General features: G+C 40.3%; 1 protein-coding gene across 2 annotated transcripts in view; it reads right to left on the reverse strand.

The window, feature by feature from the left end:
* Window positions 1-22014, reverse strand: part of spon1a (spondin 1a) — a 58092-nt gene that overhangs the window by 19316 nt on the left and 16762 nt on the right. For both annotated transcript variants that reach the window (XM_044031030.1, XM_044031031.1), the window contains 2 exons: window positions 21523-21645; window positions 18015-18163 (listed from right to left, as the gene is read on the reverse strand). In XM_044031030.1, coding sequence (XP_043886965.1) covers window positions 18015-18163; window positions 21523-21645 — 272 coding nt within the window. The remainder of the gene's footprint in view (window positions 1-18014; window positions 18164-21522; window positions 21646-22014) is intronic.

Raw genomic sequence — 22014 nt, forward strand, 5'->3', positions numbered from 1 at the left:
GAGGCACATTCATCAACATCACCCCGGTGATTTGCTCCACACGCATTATTGTTCAGTCTTGATAAGTTATACAAGCAACACAGTGGTCGGTGATTTATCAAGAGGTGAAATTAGGAGTCGGATAAACATCCACTTATGCCACTGCTGTTTTTGATGAAAATAATAACCCTGAAAATACCTTTAAAAGAATTGTACAGGTAATGATTCGCCACTGCAGCTGATTGGACTGATGATCTAAAACCACAGCATAGACGCCGCAGTTTGACTCCAGTTAAGACAGAGTTGACAGAAGAATTATGTGGTTCACTGTCTTGTTAAAATGATGGATGAAGTCTGACTAATCATAAATTGTAAACCACTGTGTTGATCAGAAAGATTCCCTTGTTTATAACCCATTATTTTTGCCATTAGTCTTTATCAAGAAACGTCATCTGCTACACAAACACGTTGTTCCATTATCGCCTCTGTTCAGTCAGAATTAAAGGTAAATATTTAGGTGCAATTGACTCTATGTTAATTGAAATACAGTAGGTCATTAATAATTTCCACTTTTAAATATAAAGGAGTCTATATTGTTTCTACAAACTAATTGGCAACATGTCTGAAGGCAATATTAAGTCACAAACATGATTTCATTTAATATTGTAAATTATTCAAAGGAAACACAGCTACCACTGACAATGATCCATGTGCATGCAATGTCTCACTCTCAGATGATTATTGCTTAAAACAACCTTCATATTCCACATGATGATTCTGGTCACACAGTATTTCTGCAGACTTATCAGCCGCACATGAATCCTGCAAATTTCTTGTTCTTGTCAAAACTCTTGGTTTATGGGACGCACAAACTGTGCCAAGAAAGCATTCCCCACACAACCACCACCAGTCTGGACTGTTTACACGAGGCATGTTGGATCCATGAACTCATCCGTCGATGCCAAATTCCGACACTACCATCTGCCACACTCCACAGCCATTGGGCTTTATAAGACCTGGCTATATTCTTCATATCCTGGCTCTGTCTTCAGACATTCAGCTCTGGGTCATCCATTGCCCAACGAAGCCTCAGGTCTATTATTAGATTACTGAGGGAAAAGTATATGGTCCTCTAATATACTTATCTAATGAACAAGAGGTGTTAACGCGAGGGTTAACAATACCGTTTCCAAAACACTTTATCGTTTTTTTTTGTGTTGTTGAAATCTTACATGCCCAAACTACTTTTATCCCCTGAAGTTGTCAAGGGATAAACAGTGTAAAAAAACACAGCCAGGGCCTAATGTGTGTCCTCACATCCGGGCAGAGAGGCAATGAGAAAAGTGCAGCAGTTCCACTGCAGAGAACTTTCTGTGTTCTGACAAACAGGAGCGAGTGGGATGTGTCTGCTGCTTTATTCCATGTAGCTCTACTGTATTCAGTTTAGCCACTCAAAACTTTGAGATGTTAGCTTTATGGGGGAATTTATTGGGGGGATTGTTGTACTTCCTTTTGGGATGCTATTGGAATGTAGTCTGAGAGTCTGTGACAGGGCGCCTGGGTGGAGCAGGTGCAGCATGGGAGTGGGAGGGTTTCAACTAGAGTGCGATGCAACATATTACCTCCCATGTCACACACACCCTGCATCTACGGATGACGAGGATTTAGGGTCCACTTGCTCTTTCACAGGTCCAGGAAAAAGAGATTTGGCGTGGCGGGGGCCGCACAGCACCAAATTTTTATCATTCCACTCCACTCACATGCTTTTTTTGGTCAACAATCATGTCTAAGAAAAGCATAATAGAGATGTTTGCCGTTCAGAAACAGTGTTTCTCCAACAAGAATTGGGGCAAAAGACGACCATGAACATAGAGTGTCTTACACAGAAAGTATTGGGAGTTCTATCTGGTATTATTGCTGTTAACATTTCTACATTTTTGTTGCTCTTTTTTCATCAACACTGCCGTTCAGGAATCAATGCACGTTTCTCTAGTGAGCAGACAACTCACAGAGGAACCTAATGAATATTTGCATTAGCATTGCCGGTGCAGTGAGGTATTATTTAGGTTCTCCTTGGTTTGTATTTTATTTTGCTCTTGACCCGTTAAATAGCAACACTTGGTGCTGGAAATGAGGCCATTATCGGAGGCCACTGAACCTCAGAGGCCAAGTCTATCATGCTGAGATGGAATTAACCTGTCGTAGTCCCTTACACTGAGGAGATCACCCATTAAATTGGCTCAAGGCAAGCTGCAGGTATTGTCTTTACAATCTGCCTCGGCAAGGTAATACGGAGCACGTAGCGCATGGTTCTCACACTGGCATTAAAAGGTCTTGGTCTTTTTTCTTTCTCTTTCATTACCAGCACAACACTATGGGGAAGTTGTTCTTTATGCCCTAAGGGAAAACATTGTGCTTCTCAGGAATTTCTCTGCTTCAGTGACGCGGTAGAGCATCTAAACACAGGACATGGGACATATTACAGGACTTTTTGCACAGTTCACCTTTGACAAAAATAGTTGTGTTTGCACCTTGAATTTATTGACATCTGCATGATATTAATTAAACACATCATTGTGTGTGTGTGTGTCGATGAATGCAGAGCTACTTGGCAGTTGTCTCTCAATTGTTTTATTACAGAACCTAGAACATAAACTTGACGTGAAAGGGAACACTGATAGGTAATATATTGTGTTGTTACTATTGCTGACAAAAAAAAGCAGCAGCTGCTGCCTGAGAAGACAAAGAAGCCTGTAGGGGACACTCAGATATACTGTAGTGTCTAAAATCCTTTATTCTACGGCCTGACAGAAAGATACCAGAGGTAAATGACTGAGAAAAAGAACAACCATTGCACTTTTTCCTCTCTAATAAAGTGCATGACTTTTTGCCCTCATAATAATTGGAAAACTTTTATATTAAAAGCAGGGATGGATGATTGGCTTTTTTACCCATATTCGATATGTTGATATTGTCCAACACTTTCCGATTCCGATATCAACCGATACCGATATATACAGGCTTTTTTCCCCAGAAATTAATTTTAGGGTGACATCATGTATCTCCTGTTATCTACAAATCACTTACTTATATTACTTATATTTGGCCAATATTATCGGACATCCCTAATTAAAAGGTCATAAAAATGAATTATCCATTTAAATGTATGTCAAAATTTCAAACCCTTTTAAACCCCCTTTACTTTACACAACAAGCCTACAGATTGTGTACAAACTTAACTTCCCTGTCTCTAAATTTGACAGTGAAAAATGAAAGTGGTAATACCCACAGGTGTAAAATAGTTGAGTCATTTTTGGATGTTAGCGTGGACAGACAGATTATCACAGGCTATGTCACCATGTCTGAAATCAGCTTGAGTTTATAGACAAGACAAGAGACTAAGGGGTGCAGGAGTCCAGTTTTCTGTCAGATTACTTGATTTATACATTTTAGGGTGAAGAGTTGAAATGCCAATAGTATGTTGCATTTGTATTTACTGGTGAAAGAGAAAAGACTCAGGTCTGCAGAGAAACAGATGCATCTAAATGCCTGTGGCAGAAATCCATAAGACAAGAGACAAAGGCATACACATATATCAATACTATAGATTATATACTATAAATGTATACAGTCTCTTATTGACAATGGTCTTGAGAGTTTTAAAATTGAGACCTTTAACATCCATGTGGACAAATTCAGTTTAGATCTATTATAAGGAAAATATCTGTGTTTTAAATGTTTTAAATTTTATGTGTAAAAAAAAAAGAAAAGAGCCCACCAAACAAATTCACTGTAAGAGAGCAAGCGAGTCCGTCCAAAGAAAAGCAGCTTTTTGACATTAATTACAGCTGTACCACAAAATTACACAATGACTTTGCTTTAAGTACATTCAAAGAGTCCGCCCAAAGGAGCGCTCGACTTCCTCGTCTTACCACACGCTGTCCCTAAACAGCTCTTTACGTGATTTTATGTGGCTAATAAGACAAGTTAAGTGCTTTTATAAATTGGCAGGCATTAGCAGTGGTGATGGAGCATGAACATTAGAGCAGAAATGAAGGTGTGAGGTTCAGAAAAGAGCAATAAAAGTTAGGACAAGAGTTCACAAAAAAAAAGAGTAGAGGCATTTCAGAAACTGTGAACATCTCATGACAAAGCAGGCTGTGGGGCTATTTTTAAAAAGGCAAAGAAAAAAATGAAAGTGAAAAGGAGCAGCCACAGCAAAAGCTTATTCATACATCACTTGTAACCTCTGGACACTAAAAACCTCTGATTGCAGCACCTGAGAGACTTGATAGCACAGTAGAGTACAGCACAGCACGCTGGGCAAGATCAGGACTTTGGAAACGGGCATGGCAACCGTGCTGCTGCGTCTTAAAAAAAAAAAGTGACAGACTGCAGTACTGTAAAGAGAAAAGACTTGGTGCAGTAATTCTCTTCTTACAGTAATTCACTTCATTAACCGTGAATGAATGCACAGTTGATGTGTGTGTCACCGCTACAAATTAAAACTATAGTAGGCACGATCAAAAGAAAATTAGTTTTTTGATGAGTCTCCTACCCAGGTCGTTAAACAGTAAGGGACGCTTACGTTCTGCTGCTGAGTCGTACAGTCAACAGGAGCCTCCCTCTCTCTGACCTGCACTCCAAAGTCTCTCACAGGTCAGATTTCCTCAAGGCTGGAAACAGAGCCTATAGAAATGTAGTCTAGTTCTTTCTTTTACAACTGGAGCTCATCTTCACACACATCAGTAACTGATCTACCTACTGTGTGGGCCAGCTTCCTCCATTTTTAAATAAGTGCTCACTCCAGTAAACTGACTTATCTTGCAAAGCCCCAAATATCAGATGAGTAATTTCCATAACAGAAGACTGTTTGTATCCATTAGAGAAGGCTCGTCACGCGGCGTCGATGACATACTCCCTTGTCTTGAAGGGAAAAGATTCATATTCCATGAATAATTTGCATCCCGTTCTGACAAGCGCACTGAACCGTCATTTGTGATGCTTGATTTAGCATTTGTAATTCCCTGTTAGGCAATAAACGGCATTTAAACTGGCATCATTGTGAACGCATCGGTTATGAATAGTGTCACAGTGTTAATACGGTTTAATACGGCCTGCTTGCTCCACTGACTTTGGTAATGATTAATGTGAATGTAGGTCAGAAAGCGGTCTTAAAGCTGTATATGCACTTACTATACTGCACAAAAGTACAAACACTGGTCCCATCCCATCATCCAACACTGTGTTCACATCTGTGTTGCTTTCAGGGGCCATGAAGCAGATCGAGGTGCTACATAAATTCCTTCAAAGTTTTCAAGATACAAGACAAACGGATGGAACATAACAGCAAATGCTCAATACACACACACACACACACACATTAACTTTACCATCTTTCTCTCAGGCTTCTCTGTTGGGGGCAGAGAATTCTTGCAAGTATCCACCTGCTAAACACTGAATAAGTGCTTGTGGCAGGTCTTTGTGTGAGTTCTGGTTTTGTGTGATTATAGGCGAATTGATTAATTGCTTCACACAATGTTTTCAAGTGCACTTTAAAGCTATAGGTTCTGCAATTTATTCCTGAAACACTTGTATACGAGAATTCAACAGTGTTTCGGGGGCAGAGGGCAGACGTCAGCCGTATTGGTTGTTCAGCCTGCCTTTTCACACTCGTGGACTCCGCTTTAATTATTAATTGTTCGATGGCATTTGTTTACGGTTTACAGCACATTTACAAGCAAGAGCTCGGGCTTTGTGGCTGTGATGGAGTGTGTGTGACATCTTTGAAAGTGTGCATTTATATTTTACAAGGTCCTTGAAATGCATCTGCTGGCCATGAAACATTTATTATACACAGAGACTCCTTAGGGTTGAGATTTCAATGACGACCAGGATGATGATGATGATGATGTTTTCCCTGATTTTTGCTCCAGAAAACAGATGAGGTGCCGCAGATAGCCATGCTCCTTATGCAAATTAAACTGAACTAGCATCATTTATGCCAACAAAGCTCCTCAGACACTGAAGCGCCACCAGAAGAGGACACCGCTGTGGAAATCGTTCGTATGATTACGCAGATTTCTGGTGGAAATTATACTCATGTCTATTCAAACTCCTGGGTATACTAACAACATGAGGGAGGCAACGTCCCTTCACTCACTGCAGAAGAAGCAGGACCTGCATGTGATGCACGAACAGCTGGCGATGCTGCCTTTTCAAGGCCCTTTGGAACATCAGCCACAGTGCATCCTTAGATCATTACGGCTAATTACCATGCTAATACCTCTGCTGTGTTTTCACCTCATTAATATTATCAGTAAAATGTATTTCCTCTGAGCTGAGAATTATGCAAATATGCCATTCATTAGGTTTATCACCACTGTAATAAATAGAGGCACACTGACACTGAAGATCAGTGCATGGAAACATGAGGAAATGACTACCTCGTGATTTTTTTGTACTTTTGTACTCATCGTCAAATGCTGCACAGACATCCAGGGAAGACTACTATTACGCAAAAAAAACTTGTAATCAAGAAAGTCATTCACTTCATATTCCCCGCACAGAATTTGGTGTTTATGTTCTTTCGCCACAGCATTCAGACACTGCAGCATGTACACCTGGGGATGTAATCGCCACTGTCACGCCTTAAATGATCCTAATCATATTAATCTAGAATATGAACAAGGGTGTTAGACATACACTATCAAACCAATATTCTTGTCTATTGTCATGTAGAATATGTGGTTAAAAGAACTTCACAAAGACATATCTTTTGCTCTTCCCAAGAACACAATAGTTATGACTGTTTGGTCCATATAAAAGAAACTGTTGACATACTGTACATAAACTATTGGGAGTATAGTCTCAAGGCAACACACACTATTGGCACTATTATCAGTTTCTGGCAGATGCCACTTTATGGCATGACACTTGTCAGCACAGCTAAGACTTCAGATTTCTTTTCTTCTGCTGCCTATGATTCCATAGCCTGGTTTACACACGTGCTGCTGCATAATCCAGACAAAACAGCAATACAATGTTAATCTGACGATGGCCGATTATAGGATTAAGTGAGTATTTTTTTGAGTGTGTAAGAGTAATAAAATTACTGTCATTTCATGAGTAGGATTTTGCACTACTCATTGCTATAGCTTTAAACTGAAAGGTGGGCTGATTAGACTGGTTTTGAAAGAACCTTCTTAAATCTAAATAATAATCCAATACTCCAATGCCACTATCTTCCTTTGGCTTGGTTCCATTATGGTCCCCTCAAGTTCCTCTTACCTGTATTTTTGCTTTCCATATGTATGAGAAGGACTCCTCTCAGCCTAATGACACTGGAATACTTCATTATTTGTTCAAACTGGTCAAACTATTCCCAAGGACATGAGAATTATGTTAAATTAAGTTGTCAAATCCACCTGCAAGTCCCACTTGGTATAAAAGAACCTTTACTCTGTGCGAGATAGGAGCTCCACTGAAGTTGCAATCAAAGGTAAGCTCAGGAATCTCTGATCTGTTTGTTCCGTCACAAACCCCACACTATTAATAGACATAAAAAAAAAAATGCTTTGAAATTCCAATGGGCTGTGAGCTAGCTGTTATCAGCACATGGCGTAAAGGCTTACATGCCTTCAGGTGTTAATTAAATCTCCAGTGACATTCCTATATCCTGCCCTGCAGAACGAGCCACAGTTCAGATACTGCATAGGTGAAGACGCCTCAGTCAAACCAATCGTGCTCAGAACAGGACAGGAGAGGATTCCACAGGTGAGGGGGGAAAACTTAGTGACAAGAAAATCATCCATGCTCAAAGCGGACAATTTTTATAAGTGCAGACTGCTGCTCTAGAGAGCCTGTGAATTGATTTGCTGACCGTGGATGTCCTCGGCGGCAATCTCTGAGCCTCGCAGTTCAGTCTTGAAGCACAGAGCACTGCCCAGCACAATCATTTATCAAGCAAGCTGAGCCATCATGCACGTGGCTTCAGCAGACCTGGGCCCAGGGCAGGGGATATTATTAGAGATGAATTGAGGTAACTGCCTTTGATGACCCAGTTCAGGCTGCCTGTCGCTTTCCAAGCTTTTATTACATTTTTACTTGCTTGCATTCTTACTTTCTGAATACGTGTTCTGTAAGAGGGTCAGTGGTCAGTGAGGCTGGATGCACTGCAGTGCAGCATGTGTGATGATCCTGAAACAGGCACACCTGGTAGTAAGAAATGACTTGATCAACTCTGAACTGAGCCCTGGATTCTCCACATTTACATCAGGATATAATCCATGCAGTGTGTTCATCGTAAAGTATATACTGTACATACGTCAGACACAGCTGCTTCACACAAGTAGGCGACCAAATGCATGATTAATTCTGAAATTCGCAAGAGATGTTAACTCAGAATTACCTCTGAGGGACAAAAATAAAACAAAAAAATAAAAACATGCTCAAGGCAAAACATTGCTTTGCATAGATTCACACTGTACAAGATGACAGAAAGTGATAAAGCGACATCTGTATGCAGAATATATAATAGGAATGTTTGCATTAATATGCCCCAACAGAAAGCATATGAGGGAATTATCATTTTTTAATAACCAAGATTTGATCAGTGACCACAGATACTGTCAAAAAATAAACAAGGTACATCACACAGTAGCATGGAGAGGCAATTACATATTTAGCACAGCCACTGATAGGACAACTTCTCAATGCGCTACTACACTACGAGGCAAATGCCAACGCATCACTGCTGCTTCATGTGTCCTTCATGTTTGGTGTGTGTGTCAGGCACGACCTTACACACTTAGGTAGTGTGTTCGCAAGACGCAATACGCACATTAACAGTAGGGGCAGAGCAGAGGCAATACAGGCCTCCTTTTTTGTCTGCGTGAGTTTTCTCCAGGTTTTCCAGTTTCCTCCCACAGTACAAAAACATTCAGATTTGGGGATTAGGTAAATTGGATACTCTAAATTGACCGAAGGTGTGAGAGTGGATGATTGTTGGTCTGTATGTGGCCCTGCGAAGGACTGGAGATCTGTCCAGGGTGTACACTGCCAATCGCTATGTCAGCTAAGATTGGCACCCCCCACAACCTTCATGTGGAGGACATAATGGATGGATGGAGTTAAATTGTGAGCCCCCTGGGGGAAGCCTCTAGTCTAGTAAGTTATGTAGTTAAAGCATAGTGCAAGCAAGTTTATGAACAAATACACTGCACCTGCGTATCTATGTGAACACATGGCTAAACAGCAAGTATTCTCTAACTCCAGCCTTATCTGTGGATCACCATCCACTGAGAAGCCAGTCTGAGCTGAAAATATAAATGATCTGCTTTTGTTGTTTCTTTATGTGTGAGCAGACGAATTATTCCAACAGAGTATTATTACTCTTTGTGTGCACCCCCCCACACACACACAAACATAAAGTAATGAGCTTTTTAATACATTTGAGGCAAAATAATGCAACATTAGAGATGAAAGATGTTGCACTAAAGCTAATGGAATAAGCAATAACCCTGGAATTAGCAAACGCTGGAGCAAATACAAAAACAGTGATTCTGGATAATAAATCACTACCCTCTCCCCGACACTTATGAAAAGCTTCTGTAGGCAAATAATGGTGATGGTAACAAATGATAATGTAGGGTTTGTTAGAATAAACTTACATGCTGCATCAGACTACTTAGAGGAATCTCATTAGATACAGAAGTGTAGAGTACTTGATGTGTTTGATTTGTGCGTCAGAAATGTGCATGAGGAGGTATTTTAAATCTGTCCATCACATTCTGTCTCCTTGTGTTCAACCCACACCTGGGAAGACAGACAGCAGGTCACCAACCCACCAAATGATATGGAGATTGCAGTGAATGGAGGGCCCCTCAGAGCCATGGTCTCATTTACACAGGACAATATCACAGGTAGAGAGAGCTATTGCTGAAAACAGATTTGTCAAGGCCACCTCATGAATAAAAGATCACACAGATAATGAGAGTTTTCTGTATTTAGATGTCCTTGATCATATCATGAGCTAAGAAAATTAGAGATGTCTAAATCCCAAATCAAAGAAGTTCATTCATGAAAATCGGATTTGGTAGATTAAATGTCTTCATAGAGTCTCTATTATAGACTAAATATTGGTGAAGGGTCTGTATTTATATAGCATTTAACACCTATCTTGAGGACCACTGAAAAACATGGTAAATACAAAAAGACAAGCCAAAACCCCGAATCAAAATATTTGTCCAAAACCTGTCTAACCTGTCTAGCTCTGTTGGGCCCTGACAAGCTCGGCTGGAGTATCCACACTCTCAACCGTGCTTACCACAGACCACATGATACAGTTAGAGGGTAGTGACGTGCACTAATAATACACAGAATACATCCCATGATAAATGAAGAGGCACAGCATGCAGTACATGTGACCTGGTGTAGTCGCTGTTTTCGCTATGTTTGCAAATCTGCGCAAAAGTGCTTTACACCACAGTTTTCGCCTTTCATCCATTCAAATTAGAGCGTCTGTCCAGACCTGATTAAACCTGAGGAGAAAATCAACTAAACCTGACCCAGATGCAAAGCAGACATGTAAATAACATGCCCGGGAACTAAATACATACATACACATATTTATTTTCACCAGACAAACATGAAAGCACCATGTTAAGCCAGTTTATATGATAAAAACCATAGATTAGAGTCACTTTTTATTTGACATTAGATATTATTTCTAACGTGAGGTGCAAATTTCACGTTTGATCCGCAATGACCTATTCAGATTTGTGCTGCGTTCACTCCGGACGCGACGCAAATTTGTCACGTGTCGCAAAAAACATTTGAAGCAGTACTCCTTAGGATTCAGTAGAGGGTGCTTGTGAGGTTTTCTATCACATCACATGACAGTGACTGTGTAAAGGCAGCTGCAGCAGGGACAGCACCTTGGACATGCAGATAGAAGAGTGGGTTGTCACTTATCTGTCATAGCAGATAAACACATGAAGTATGATTTATAATGGAAATTGATTTCCTTTGAGACCACAGATACAACTCAAACTCAAAACATAAATTAGAAGTGTAATTTCCCATAACAATGGCATTTTGCGCTCACAGGAGAAGATAGAAAAGAGAGTTGTAGAAGAAACGAGCAAATACTTAAATCACTGAATTATATGATGATGCACGAAAAGAAAGACCTAGGTCAGTGTCTGGTCCATCCTGCTTTGTATGATCCTACTCTTTTATTCAAGTCAGTACTCTGACACTGAAATGGCTTTATCAAAGCTGCCTGTGGCCAAGATGTCTGCGATGCCAGAATAATCCAGCTTTTATCCCTGTCACTCTGTAAGTAGCTCTGAACTGTGAGCCAGTCGGTGCACCAAGGACTGCTGCAATATTCAGACTAATATACACACTCCTTTAATGATACAGTCACATGTTTCTCTGACTTTTTCATTATCAGAAAGATAAAGGACCAACTCGTAGGCCCACACTGAGTGCACATGCTCCATCAGACAGAGACATACTCAAAGCACATGGCTAACCTCATTGTGTTTCAAAATGTACTTGCCTCTGGCTGTGCTTCTCGATTTTGGCAATCATAATAACAGTCTTGGGAAGCAAGGCAGGCATTAAGGTTTTTGAGAGCTTTGTTTTCCCAAACAGGAATATCTCTGCAAGAACCCATAAAGCGCACTTGACAGGTCAAGCGAGGGCAGACAGACAAAATTAAAGAATTATTCCTTACTTAACACCGAGGTTTGTTTTTTTAAAAACAGGAACCAAGAGGATACACAGAAAACAAAACAGAAGAGTGGCATAGCGGGGGAGAAGTGGCCATGGGGGGTTAGTGAAGAGCAAAAAGAATGCCTGCATGCTCCTACACCCACTGGGGTTTGGCATCCTCTGCCATGGTCTGGCAAGGTTGGATGCAAATGCTTGGAGGTCCCCTTATAGCTAATTGCTATCCCGCTGAGGCAAACCTGACCTCATGCAGCCACACACACAAAGAAGGATACACAAGGAATTCAACGAACATGATAATTGCAAAGCCGAGAGCACAGAGACTTAAGACTGTAATGGAAAAAGAGAAAGAGTCTGTGTCTAGGTGGTAATCAGGAGCAAATTCAACATGCCTCTTCAAACAAAGTTGTGATGAAACCCGACATGTATACAGGGCTAACGGATTCCCACCGAGAGAGTGTTACCTAAAAGAATTGTCATAAGAGGATGGGCAGCTTACTGTGTGTGACATCCATTGTCCATCACACCACAGCCATGCTGCAAAGCATGCACGGCTTTATTGCCTATTTTTCCTCTAAATTGGACCAAACGTTACAAAATGGACATCAATGGTTTATTGGAGTCCTGTACGTAGTGATTGAGACCACAAACCCTTTGGGAAAATGTGAACTGAATTTAAGTGAGACGTATGATCCCTATCTCATAGTTTCCTAAACACAGACTTCTTTTTGTAACTGTTTGAGTCGTTCCCTGACGGCCATTCAAGAGTATGCAGGTTTCAGGCACTTAGCGATGGCTTCATTTTCCCGATCTGGAAGCTAAGTGCATTATTATATGTATATGTTGTATAACATGCAATTTAACCACATTAAATTAGAAATATTACATGGCCTCATTTAATACCATACCAAACGTTTCATTGTACTACAACATGATTGATGAAGGATTTAACAAAGCACTTAAAGCCTTTCTATAACTTTAATCCTATAAGCAAGGCATACGTATCTATATCTCCCTGTAACTATTTCCACCATCCAGATGTGCATGAACAAGACCCTTTTATGGAACATCGAATGACGTGAATCACGTCAATATATGTACTAAGCTTTGATGTTACATGAACCACTAGATATTCCTGAATAAACCCAGACGCAGGATAATTACTTGACCAGGAATCAATCAAATCTGAGGGTTGAAACACAATTTCTGAGTGGCATCAAGGTGAGAAACAATGCTTGAAGATTGATGAAAGACTGGCTGTTAAAAAGACATTACAGAACTTAATGATGCAAGAAAATAACTGAGTCCAAGTCAGTCAGTCTTCTCTAATCTGTTGATCTTATGCAGAACTTACTGGAGGCATGTGCAGTGGAAGAAAGAAAATATAGCTCATTATCAAAATGCCAACTACGACATTGTTTACTTTCTTTGGAGACAGTTTTCTTTATTTTTACTGTGAAGCTAAATTGTGCTTTTTCCTCATTTGTGCACTAATTGGAAAGCCTAGAGTGAAATGTGTGCGTATGTCACATGAACACACTTTGGGGCTGCACCATGTCTTCTTTCTAAGACGTTGTGTTACCTCTGCTGATGGTTTGACACTGACAAGAAAAACACCCGGCTATGCCGTGTTCAAAGGCACTCTGCGATGACAGACAGCAAACAAACATTTGACAGTAGCTGAAAGTTAAGTTATCATTACGATATTGCACAGTGCGACGTGACGGAAAATCAACACCAGTCATCCCCGCTAATATTTGAGCCCTAAGCCTGGCTTTCATTATTTTATTCTTTAGGTAATTGGGACAAGTTTTGCAAAAACAGGATGCCTTGATTTACGGCACAAAGGATCTGCATTACCTATTCCACAACCAAAACACTGAAGAGAATTGCAATTCTACTATTTTCTGCTCCTGGTGGAAACGGAAGACAGACCAAAACAACTCGACCTTGCACTTGTAAAAGAATCCCATCTTCCTGTGAGGAAAAGTGCCTGCACTCTAACAAGTTTTATGACACAAAAGTTGTCTGTTCCCTGTTTTATTTCGGCCATTCCTCTCAATAAGATAAATGCAATATAATTCATCCTCTCAATAGAAGATCAATGCAATAGAGAAGTAGTTCTAGTTGTTGATGACTCAAACTCTGGCAGGCATCAAAACTAGTTAGTGCTGCCCTTTGTAGGAAAGAAAAACATACCAAAAACACAGGGAATGTGGAAGTTAGGGCTCTCTCCTGCTTATTTAGAGAAAGTCAAGGATCCAAAGAAACGTGCATATATCTATTATTCTCTAGCTATGCCACGGGCCACCCACTTACTAATGGCAGACCTTGCTGTTCTCATGACAACTGAACGACCAACTAAATACAACATTTTAATTCTTGTAAGGTGCACATAAAAAGGCGAGCAGTGGGAGAAACGGTAACAAACTGACAAAGTGAGCTAACTAAAAGTTAGTCAACTGTGAGGCTCAGAGATTGACAGGGAAATTGTGCTATTTCAAAGTGGCAATTGTTTAAAATACCAAGAGCAATCAGCAACACAGTTTGAAAAACTTTGTATAAATTGTCCAAAATTCTGTCTGCATTTGAAAATCAAAAGAGCTTTATTGCCAAGTATGATTTGCACATACAAGGAATTTGTTCTGGTGTCATTGGTGCATAACAAGCATACAAAATTTTAAAAATTTTGTATGGACCCTACAGTATCCCCGGATAGACTTACGATCATCCATTTAAGTTATCACCTGCGCATGTATCTGTCTATTAAGAAAGGACATTAAGGACCACTGGCTGTATTTAAACACACCAACGTATTTCCTGTTACTGTAATGTCTCATTTCGTCTCCATCCCGAGTTGTTTTGCTCTGTGGCACAGCTGTGGAGCCGAGGTTAATAAAGGATTCCACAAGCGTCTGTACTGTGCAATAATGAAAAACGCCCCATACTGCGAGAGGAAATGGGAGATTTCATAATCCGTCTGAGGCCTTGGCCCTGGTCGCTGGTCCATGGAGACAGTCTCATTAAACTTCTCATTAGTGACACACTGAGCTTCTGTAATGACTGAATGCATATACAAATCATCTCGGACATGAAAGGAGGGACAACAATGGATTCCGGCCATTTCCCCTGTGCTGCCAAGTCCTCTGATAAGACCATTTGTACTCAACAAATTGAACAGTATTGCACATCTGGTTACAGTCTGGCAGGACAATTTAGGGGGGGAAGGGGGGGTTGGTGGGTTTCCTACCTCATCATGAAAATAACGTATGCACTGAAACTCAAGTCACTTCTGACCAGAGAGTAAACTAATACAAATTTGATTTGCATCTTTAGTGGCAGGCTATCATAACTCATATCAAAGCACCCTCTCCTGTGTATGCAAATGCCTTTCATTTCAATACATAAATTCTTAAAAGGGTAGTAATGGTCACACTGTTGCACTGTGATGAGTGGCATGGAGTGCTATGATTGCTTGTGTATAGCGCGAAGGTCCTGACTCCGTGTGGGTGGAAGCTATTTTTTTTAGAAGACTCTGACATGCAATCATATTATATTTTATTACAAGGCAGTCACATCATCACCAGTCAAATGAGTAGGCAGGCTAAGCAGCATGCTTATGTGGGATAGACTGCAGATGTCCTAATACCAATACCCATAGGGTGGAAAAGCCTCTACAACTGCCAAAAATGCCATATCCAAAACCAAGGCTTTGATGCATATTAGTTTCAACCTGCTGCACCACTGGAAATCCCTTCTTTTTCAAAGCTCCAAAATAGCATTTTAATAAAACAGTCGCTTTGTATAAAAGTGTCTGACAAATGACTAAATGTATTTAGTTTGATGCAGTTGGCACAGCTTTGCAGGACTGTTTTGTGTGGCTGCAATTTGATAGCTTTTTTTTAAAAGAAGTTATTGCTGTTTCTTATTCTTTTATATAGTATATCAATTATGACTGACTGTGAAAATACATGGCTTACATTCTGTGTATGTTTCCCACTGGGTTTAACCCCAGCCAGGGCCACACTGCAATTATCACTTACTTAGTAGCATAGAGCTGTTAAAGTATATCATATAAGTTGTTGTTTTTAAAACAGCATTGAATTGTGACAAATGCAATTCTGCTAAAATGTCTATCAACAACTCTAGGAACATAAGAAAAACAAACTGTTGTCTTTACTACCTGTGTAGCAGCATGGAGACAGAGGATGCAGCATGCCCATGCCCCAATTTGGAACAGGTGACAAACCATGGTATAAAATAAAGCCGTCACAGTGTGAATTGACAGGAGATGGATAAAGAGGGCTGTGAGTGTCGGCGTGCACAGTCTGAATACCCGTTCGCTTCTGCAAATGGAACTTTGTATGAACACAGTGATCATGGTGCCTCTTGGCTGGAGTGGAGTCTGGCTATGAATATCAATTTTGCATCAATAGCTCGTTGATGTCCATGACATAAAAGTGAAGCAGCTTTCTGTTTGTGTCAGCATTTACTATCAAGCTCTGCGTGGCTCAAAAGAAGAAGCCTCCTTCACCTAGCCTCCTCAGCCTGAGGGACATTGACGGGCTCCCTGTGCTGGATGAGTTGTGTGGACCGAGTTGTTGTTTTGATTATAGTTATCAAAGCTGCGGTGAATGTCAGCCGTGCAAATTGAATGCGCTGCGAAGCAAAATTACATCATCGATTCATACTGTATGTCCACATTACAGTCACCCAAACACGGGTCTATTTTAGCCAAGGAGAGAGTCGTTTTTAGAGAGATTTTCAGGCAGCAAATAATTCCACTCAGCGTAGTATTGGACCGATCAAGGTTTATATTGATTGATTTGCTTGTGTAATCATCATCCTGTATTCTTGTGTCAGCCTATCCCATTTCACAAATGAACTATTATTCTCAACAACTTAAGCCATGCCCCAGTTTGTGGTGTGAAAAAAATTGTCATTTATTCCTGTTCAACGATTTCCCTGTGTAACTCCTAATATGGAAATATAATATACTGTGCAATCCAACAGTATTCTGTCCTGATTCTCAACTGACCTTTAGAAAACAGAGTCATGGATCTTGGTGTATGTGACTTATCTCACGATACGCATATGCACCTTCAAGCACTGATCGATGTACAATATATGCATACGGTCAGGCGAATGGATTTTTGTTTTACGTGCTTCAGAAATAGTTGAGTTGCAACTGAGGTAAATTGCAAACACAACTCTCACTGAAAAACTTTTATTTAACTCTAGTGCTGCAATGCTGGAGTCCAAAACTTGATTTTCAGGACTCGACCTGAACTTGAGCACGGATGATGCCAACTTGACTCCATCCACTTTTTTTTAACAGGACATACTGATTAGAATATAATTTTCAAATATTGCTCTATTAATGCTTGACGTTGACATCACCTGCCCCGTGGACTTGACTCAGCTACGCCATACATACAGCGTGTGCTGCATTAGCAGTGGGAAGACACATTGCTCACCCTATAGTCTCATTTTCTGCTGTGATGTTAGGTCTTTAGTATTAGCCAACAATGTGCACTCTCCAAGAACATCTGCCAGCATGGGTTATTTTAAGATCGAGAGAGACGGCCATGGAGCAGAAGCAAAAAATAAAAAACACACCACAGTGTTTGCAGAATAAATTAAGGCAACGGGGGAGATCTTGAGAAGATAGTAAAATGAATACATGTAAAAACTCAGGTGATGGATGGATGCCACTGCCACACGGCACAGCACAGTTTGTCCAAAGAAAACATCTGTTAGGCAGCAACCTTGTTGGAATCAATTACCATTTGACCAAGTGAAGACAAAGCTACTTCCAGACAATGCAACGGGCAAAGCACCTCCTGAATATAATGAGGGTCTTATCGAGACACAATCAGAGATAATTCAAAAAATAAACTGGCATGTAAGAATGTACTCCTGAGCCTTTTGGTGGAACAACAAAGCTCAATATTACGACACACCTATCCTCTTCTTTTAACATCAAAACCAGGTCATGCAGTGGTAGCCCTGACCCGCAGATCTTGTGTAGTGGCAATACACTCTTAGACCTGGAAGGCTAAGAATAGCATAGATGCTCGAAAGCACTAATCAAGCTAGACAACAATGTCAAAGCAATTCAATCTCATGCTAAATTCAGGTGTACACACTCTGGAACATCCTCCAAGGCTCCTGTAGTGTTGTGCAACTCATTCCTCGCCAGTTTTATTCATATTATTTGACTCGAGGATAATGCATTTGGTAAATAATCCTGGTGTCAAATATTCCTTTAGTCATTCAGCTGTGGAAAACCGTACCTTCTGTCTTATCTCCTCCTCCATTTTGACAGGAGAACCCAGCTCAGCCACCTGTTTCACTCCTTCGCTGGAGAAGCCACCGTATTCCCACACCACGTAGTTCTTAGAGTGGGATGCGCCAATAATAGCGGACCAGTGATTGGCACGACCTGGTGAGGACAGACAACAAAATGCTTATTTTGTCACTCTCAATCAGTATTTAATCAGCTATTTATTGCAACTCCAGCAGCTCTGGAAAGGGAAATGTTGTACACCAGTTCTTTGGTCCATCAGTTATAAGACATGGTGTACATCTGCTCAATTAGCACTAATGGGCTCAAGGTGTGAGAGAAACTGGTTGCCTCCTTTATTATCCCTCACTTTCATATTATCTCCCTACCTCATATGTTGTTTTGGACATGGACATGGAAAGACGTCCAGCTTCGTTAGCCTGTGAGCACTGATAATTTTACAGCTCCAATATACATAAAACATGTAGTTGATTCCCGGTGGCGAGTCTACATCTTGACTTTTAACAACATAAAATTCACGGATTGAATTGAGAGATTACCGTGGGGTTATAGGTAATGAAATCTTTTACATTTACAACTGCACCATTTTAAATCTCTTTAAACAAAGTGGGCTATGTCAGTGAAGGTTAATTAAAATGTACTGCACTGTGTGTAAAAACCTGCTTTGAGTCATTTTTGAATTTGTCGAATATTAAACATGCATTGATGAAAAGTTCACATTCAAAATTGTAGGATCGCTGTGCAGTTGCAGTTACTGTGAGTTCCCACTCCATGACGGACTGGTGTATACTCTCCAAACTAAGTTGTATCATGAAAACACAAACGAGAAGTGGCACAGGAAATTACTTCCCCTTCTTTTGCTTCTTCTTCTTCTTCCCTGAGATGGACCCGTGTTGTAATCCTGTTATAGGTTTCCATGCACTCCCTTTCCTGGTCTCTGATCGGCAAGAGTTGGTGCCAATTCCAGCCTGCTGGAAATCCAATTAGCTTATCTATTTGAAGCATCATAAACACTAGCACCTTATATCAGATACGTTGCCGAAAAGAAGCAGCATTAGTCAGAGGACTAGAGGTGTGTGCGTGATAAATGGTAAAACGGTTCACCACCCCTGGCAATGACCTGATCTGACTGTGTTTTTAACTGCAAGATCGTGAATGCACTCAGTCTAAGTGGCTGATAGCAGGTTGCTGTAATCTGGCATAACAAACTGTTTTCTACTCCAATTGAACAGCTTTGCAAGACCTGAAAAAAGCTGTGGTTTACAGTTAGTAAATAAATGAAGGTGACGTCAACAGTACAAACCCAAGATGTCTTACTTTTCCCAAATAATTACTGAATCTTTATGTAAAGCAGTGGTGACATGCAAGTAACGAGGACCAGGATTAAGAAAATTATATATTATATATTTTTCAGTTGTGCACATTTGAATTTTAAAGACTTATCAGTCTTTGAAAGTATAGAATCAGATTTGAAAAAGATAAAGGTTACAGAAGTAGAAGATGACGTCTTTTGACTCACAGTTCTAGTCCAATTAGTCCAATCATGTGGTGTTGGAAAAGGTAAAGAGACAAGACGGAAGGTCACGGTTATTTTGGTGCATAATTTCAATCTGCACTCTATTTGTTTAGATATAGACTATGACAGTATGACAGGGTATATCTTTGTTTGAAACGTTATAGAGACTTCTCTCCCTTGCTTCTACTAGTGCTGGGCAATATACCGGTTCATACCAGAATGATATTCATTTTGGGTATACCACAAGACAGGTATATGAAAAATGGAATGTAGGGCGGCAAAACACCGTTTGATGAGGGACAATTTTCCCTGACGCATCGCACATGCTTCGAGCTTGGCTGAATAAGTAGCTGTGGCAGTAATTGCAGGATTGAGCAATTTACTCCAAATTAGCAGAAAACATGTTAAGAGACACACACATACTCAAATGTGCCTCTCTCTCGCCTGGAGCACTCACTCAAATTGCCGTTGAATACTGTGAAACTGTTAAAATTTAGATTTTTGATCATACCGCCCTGCTCACATGCTCACAATGGGGACAACAGAGAGAGAGAAAATAGAACTGTCAAGGTTCTAGTTGGCCCCTTTTACACTGAATTTTTGGTCTGAGAATGTGTGTCTCTAAAGCGGTCAATGGCTCCGGCATATGAAGGACATATATTAAAAATAGAATAATGACGTGTAACAGAGTGGCAAATTAAGGATCTTAATAATTAAAAAAAAGAAGCCCCAGAACTGCTTGCAACAATTGCAAAACCATTACAATTGGGACATATTATCATGTGTTTACTGTATTGTATTATATGAATATTAATGTTGTGTAGTGTAATAATAAATAGTTTCCTAGGATATGACTTTGTGCAAGGAGAAATCCAACTGTAGTGTCTTAAGAGTCAGGGTGGAAAAGCACACATCTCTGCTATCGTCTTTTAAGTTCATCAACCTCCACTGTGCGTGTGTGTGTGTGTGTGTGTGTGTGTGTGTGTGCGCGCGTGTTTGAGTGCAAACACAAGCCAACTACTCCCTCCATGAGACAGTAAATTAGGGCTCTGTTCGATCTCAGGATTTATCTCTAATCACTAAATTGATTGAACCGGCAAGAGGCTGCGTTAGACACAAGAGCCAGTGTAATCCTTAAGTTTATTCAGATCCTGATAGTATATCTCAAGGTTATATGCACATCACACCCAAGAAGTGGTACTGTCGCTCACCATCCACCCACACAACTATTGCAATGTTACACGGCTAAACCGCCCACATGTGGGAAACAGTGCAGTCTACAGTCGAGATTAAAGCCTGTGTGGAATTAGATTTGTGTCAATATTAACACTTTTTAAGCAAATGAGATGTTGTTTTAATCGTTAAAAAATATTATATTTTATTGTTTGAAAATACACTTAGGAAGTTGCCTGCTGATTGGCTACTAAGTTTTGAGAGTAAAGTTGTCACAGGCTTGGACTTGCTGTCCGTCTGGAACTCGTTCCCCAAGTGTTCCCCGTTGACATCCGATAAAATAATTGTAAGTATCTATCCTTGGGATATTGTGTTTAAAAGGCCAACATGTTTATGCAAGGTGACAGAAAAAATAACTGGCTACTGCTGTCTCTAGTGCAAAATGACACACCTGGATTAGCAAAGAGTTCACAAGAAAATACACAAAATAAAACAATATGCAGGGGCTTTTAGTGAGACTAACTTACTGCTGGTTAAGATACTGTATTTCCATGGGGTTTTATACCATAAGGAAGAATGTATCTAAGCAAAGTAATTGTAACAATGTGTGATAGAGATGAGGTGACATAAAGGAATAGCAGAGGAGTTTATGCTTATGAGAATAGTCTTTGGAATAAACTATATCAAGATTTAATTGTGCAGAAATAGGTTATGACAAACAGACAACAAAGACAACAGTATTTAACCTGACCTCCTCTTTCAAATGTGTGACAGGTGGCACTGAGTTGACAAAAAGATTAGTGCTTACGAGGATAGTCTTTGGGATGAATTTTCTCTGACCAGTTCCCAAAGAAGGTGACTCTGTACTTGGCCGTTCCACAGGCACAACAGTCCAGCAGAGGTTTTTCTGTGGCATTTCCGTACAGGGATTCTGCAGCGAAAGGAGGAAAGGGCAGAGGAGTGAAAAACAAAAATAAGTCAGAGACAACAAGAACACAACAAGGGAGGCATTGAGAGATTGCTTATACAAAAAAAAGATGAGAATGGCACCCATCAAACAGGAGACGGTGGGTTTAAAAGGAAGAGAAAGGAGGAGACGGAGGGGAAAGGGGAGGATGTGCAGCATGATTCTTTTGATCTGTTGCCCAGCATGGCATCCAATGTCATGCACAGCCAGTGGGTCAGGTTCATTTACAACCATCAAACTGTCAGAGCGTAATAGCAAATGGAGAATGTCCACATTTCAAATTCTAGAATAAGATTAAAAATAGAGTAAAGAACATGAACAAAACAGAGATGG

The sequence above is a fragment of the Solea senegalensis genome, linkage group LG7 (genome assembly GCF_019176455.1).
Source record: "Solea senegalensis isolate Sse05_10M linkage group LG7, IFAPA_SoseM_1, whole genome shotgun sequence".
NCBI classification, from domain to species: Eukaryota; Metazoa; Chordata; class Actinopteri; order Pleuronectiformes; family Soleidae; genus Solea; species Solea senegalensis.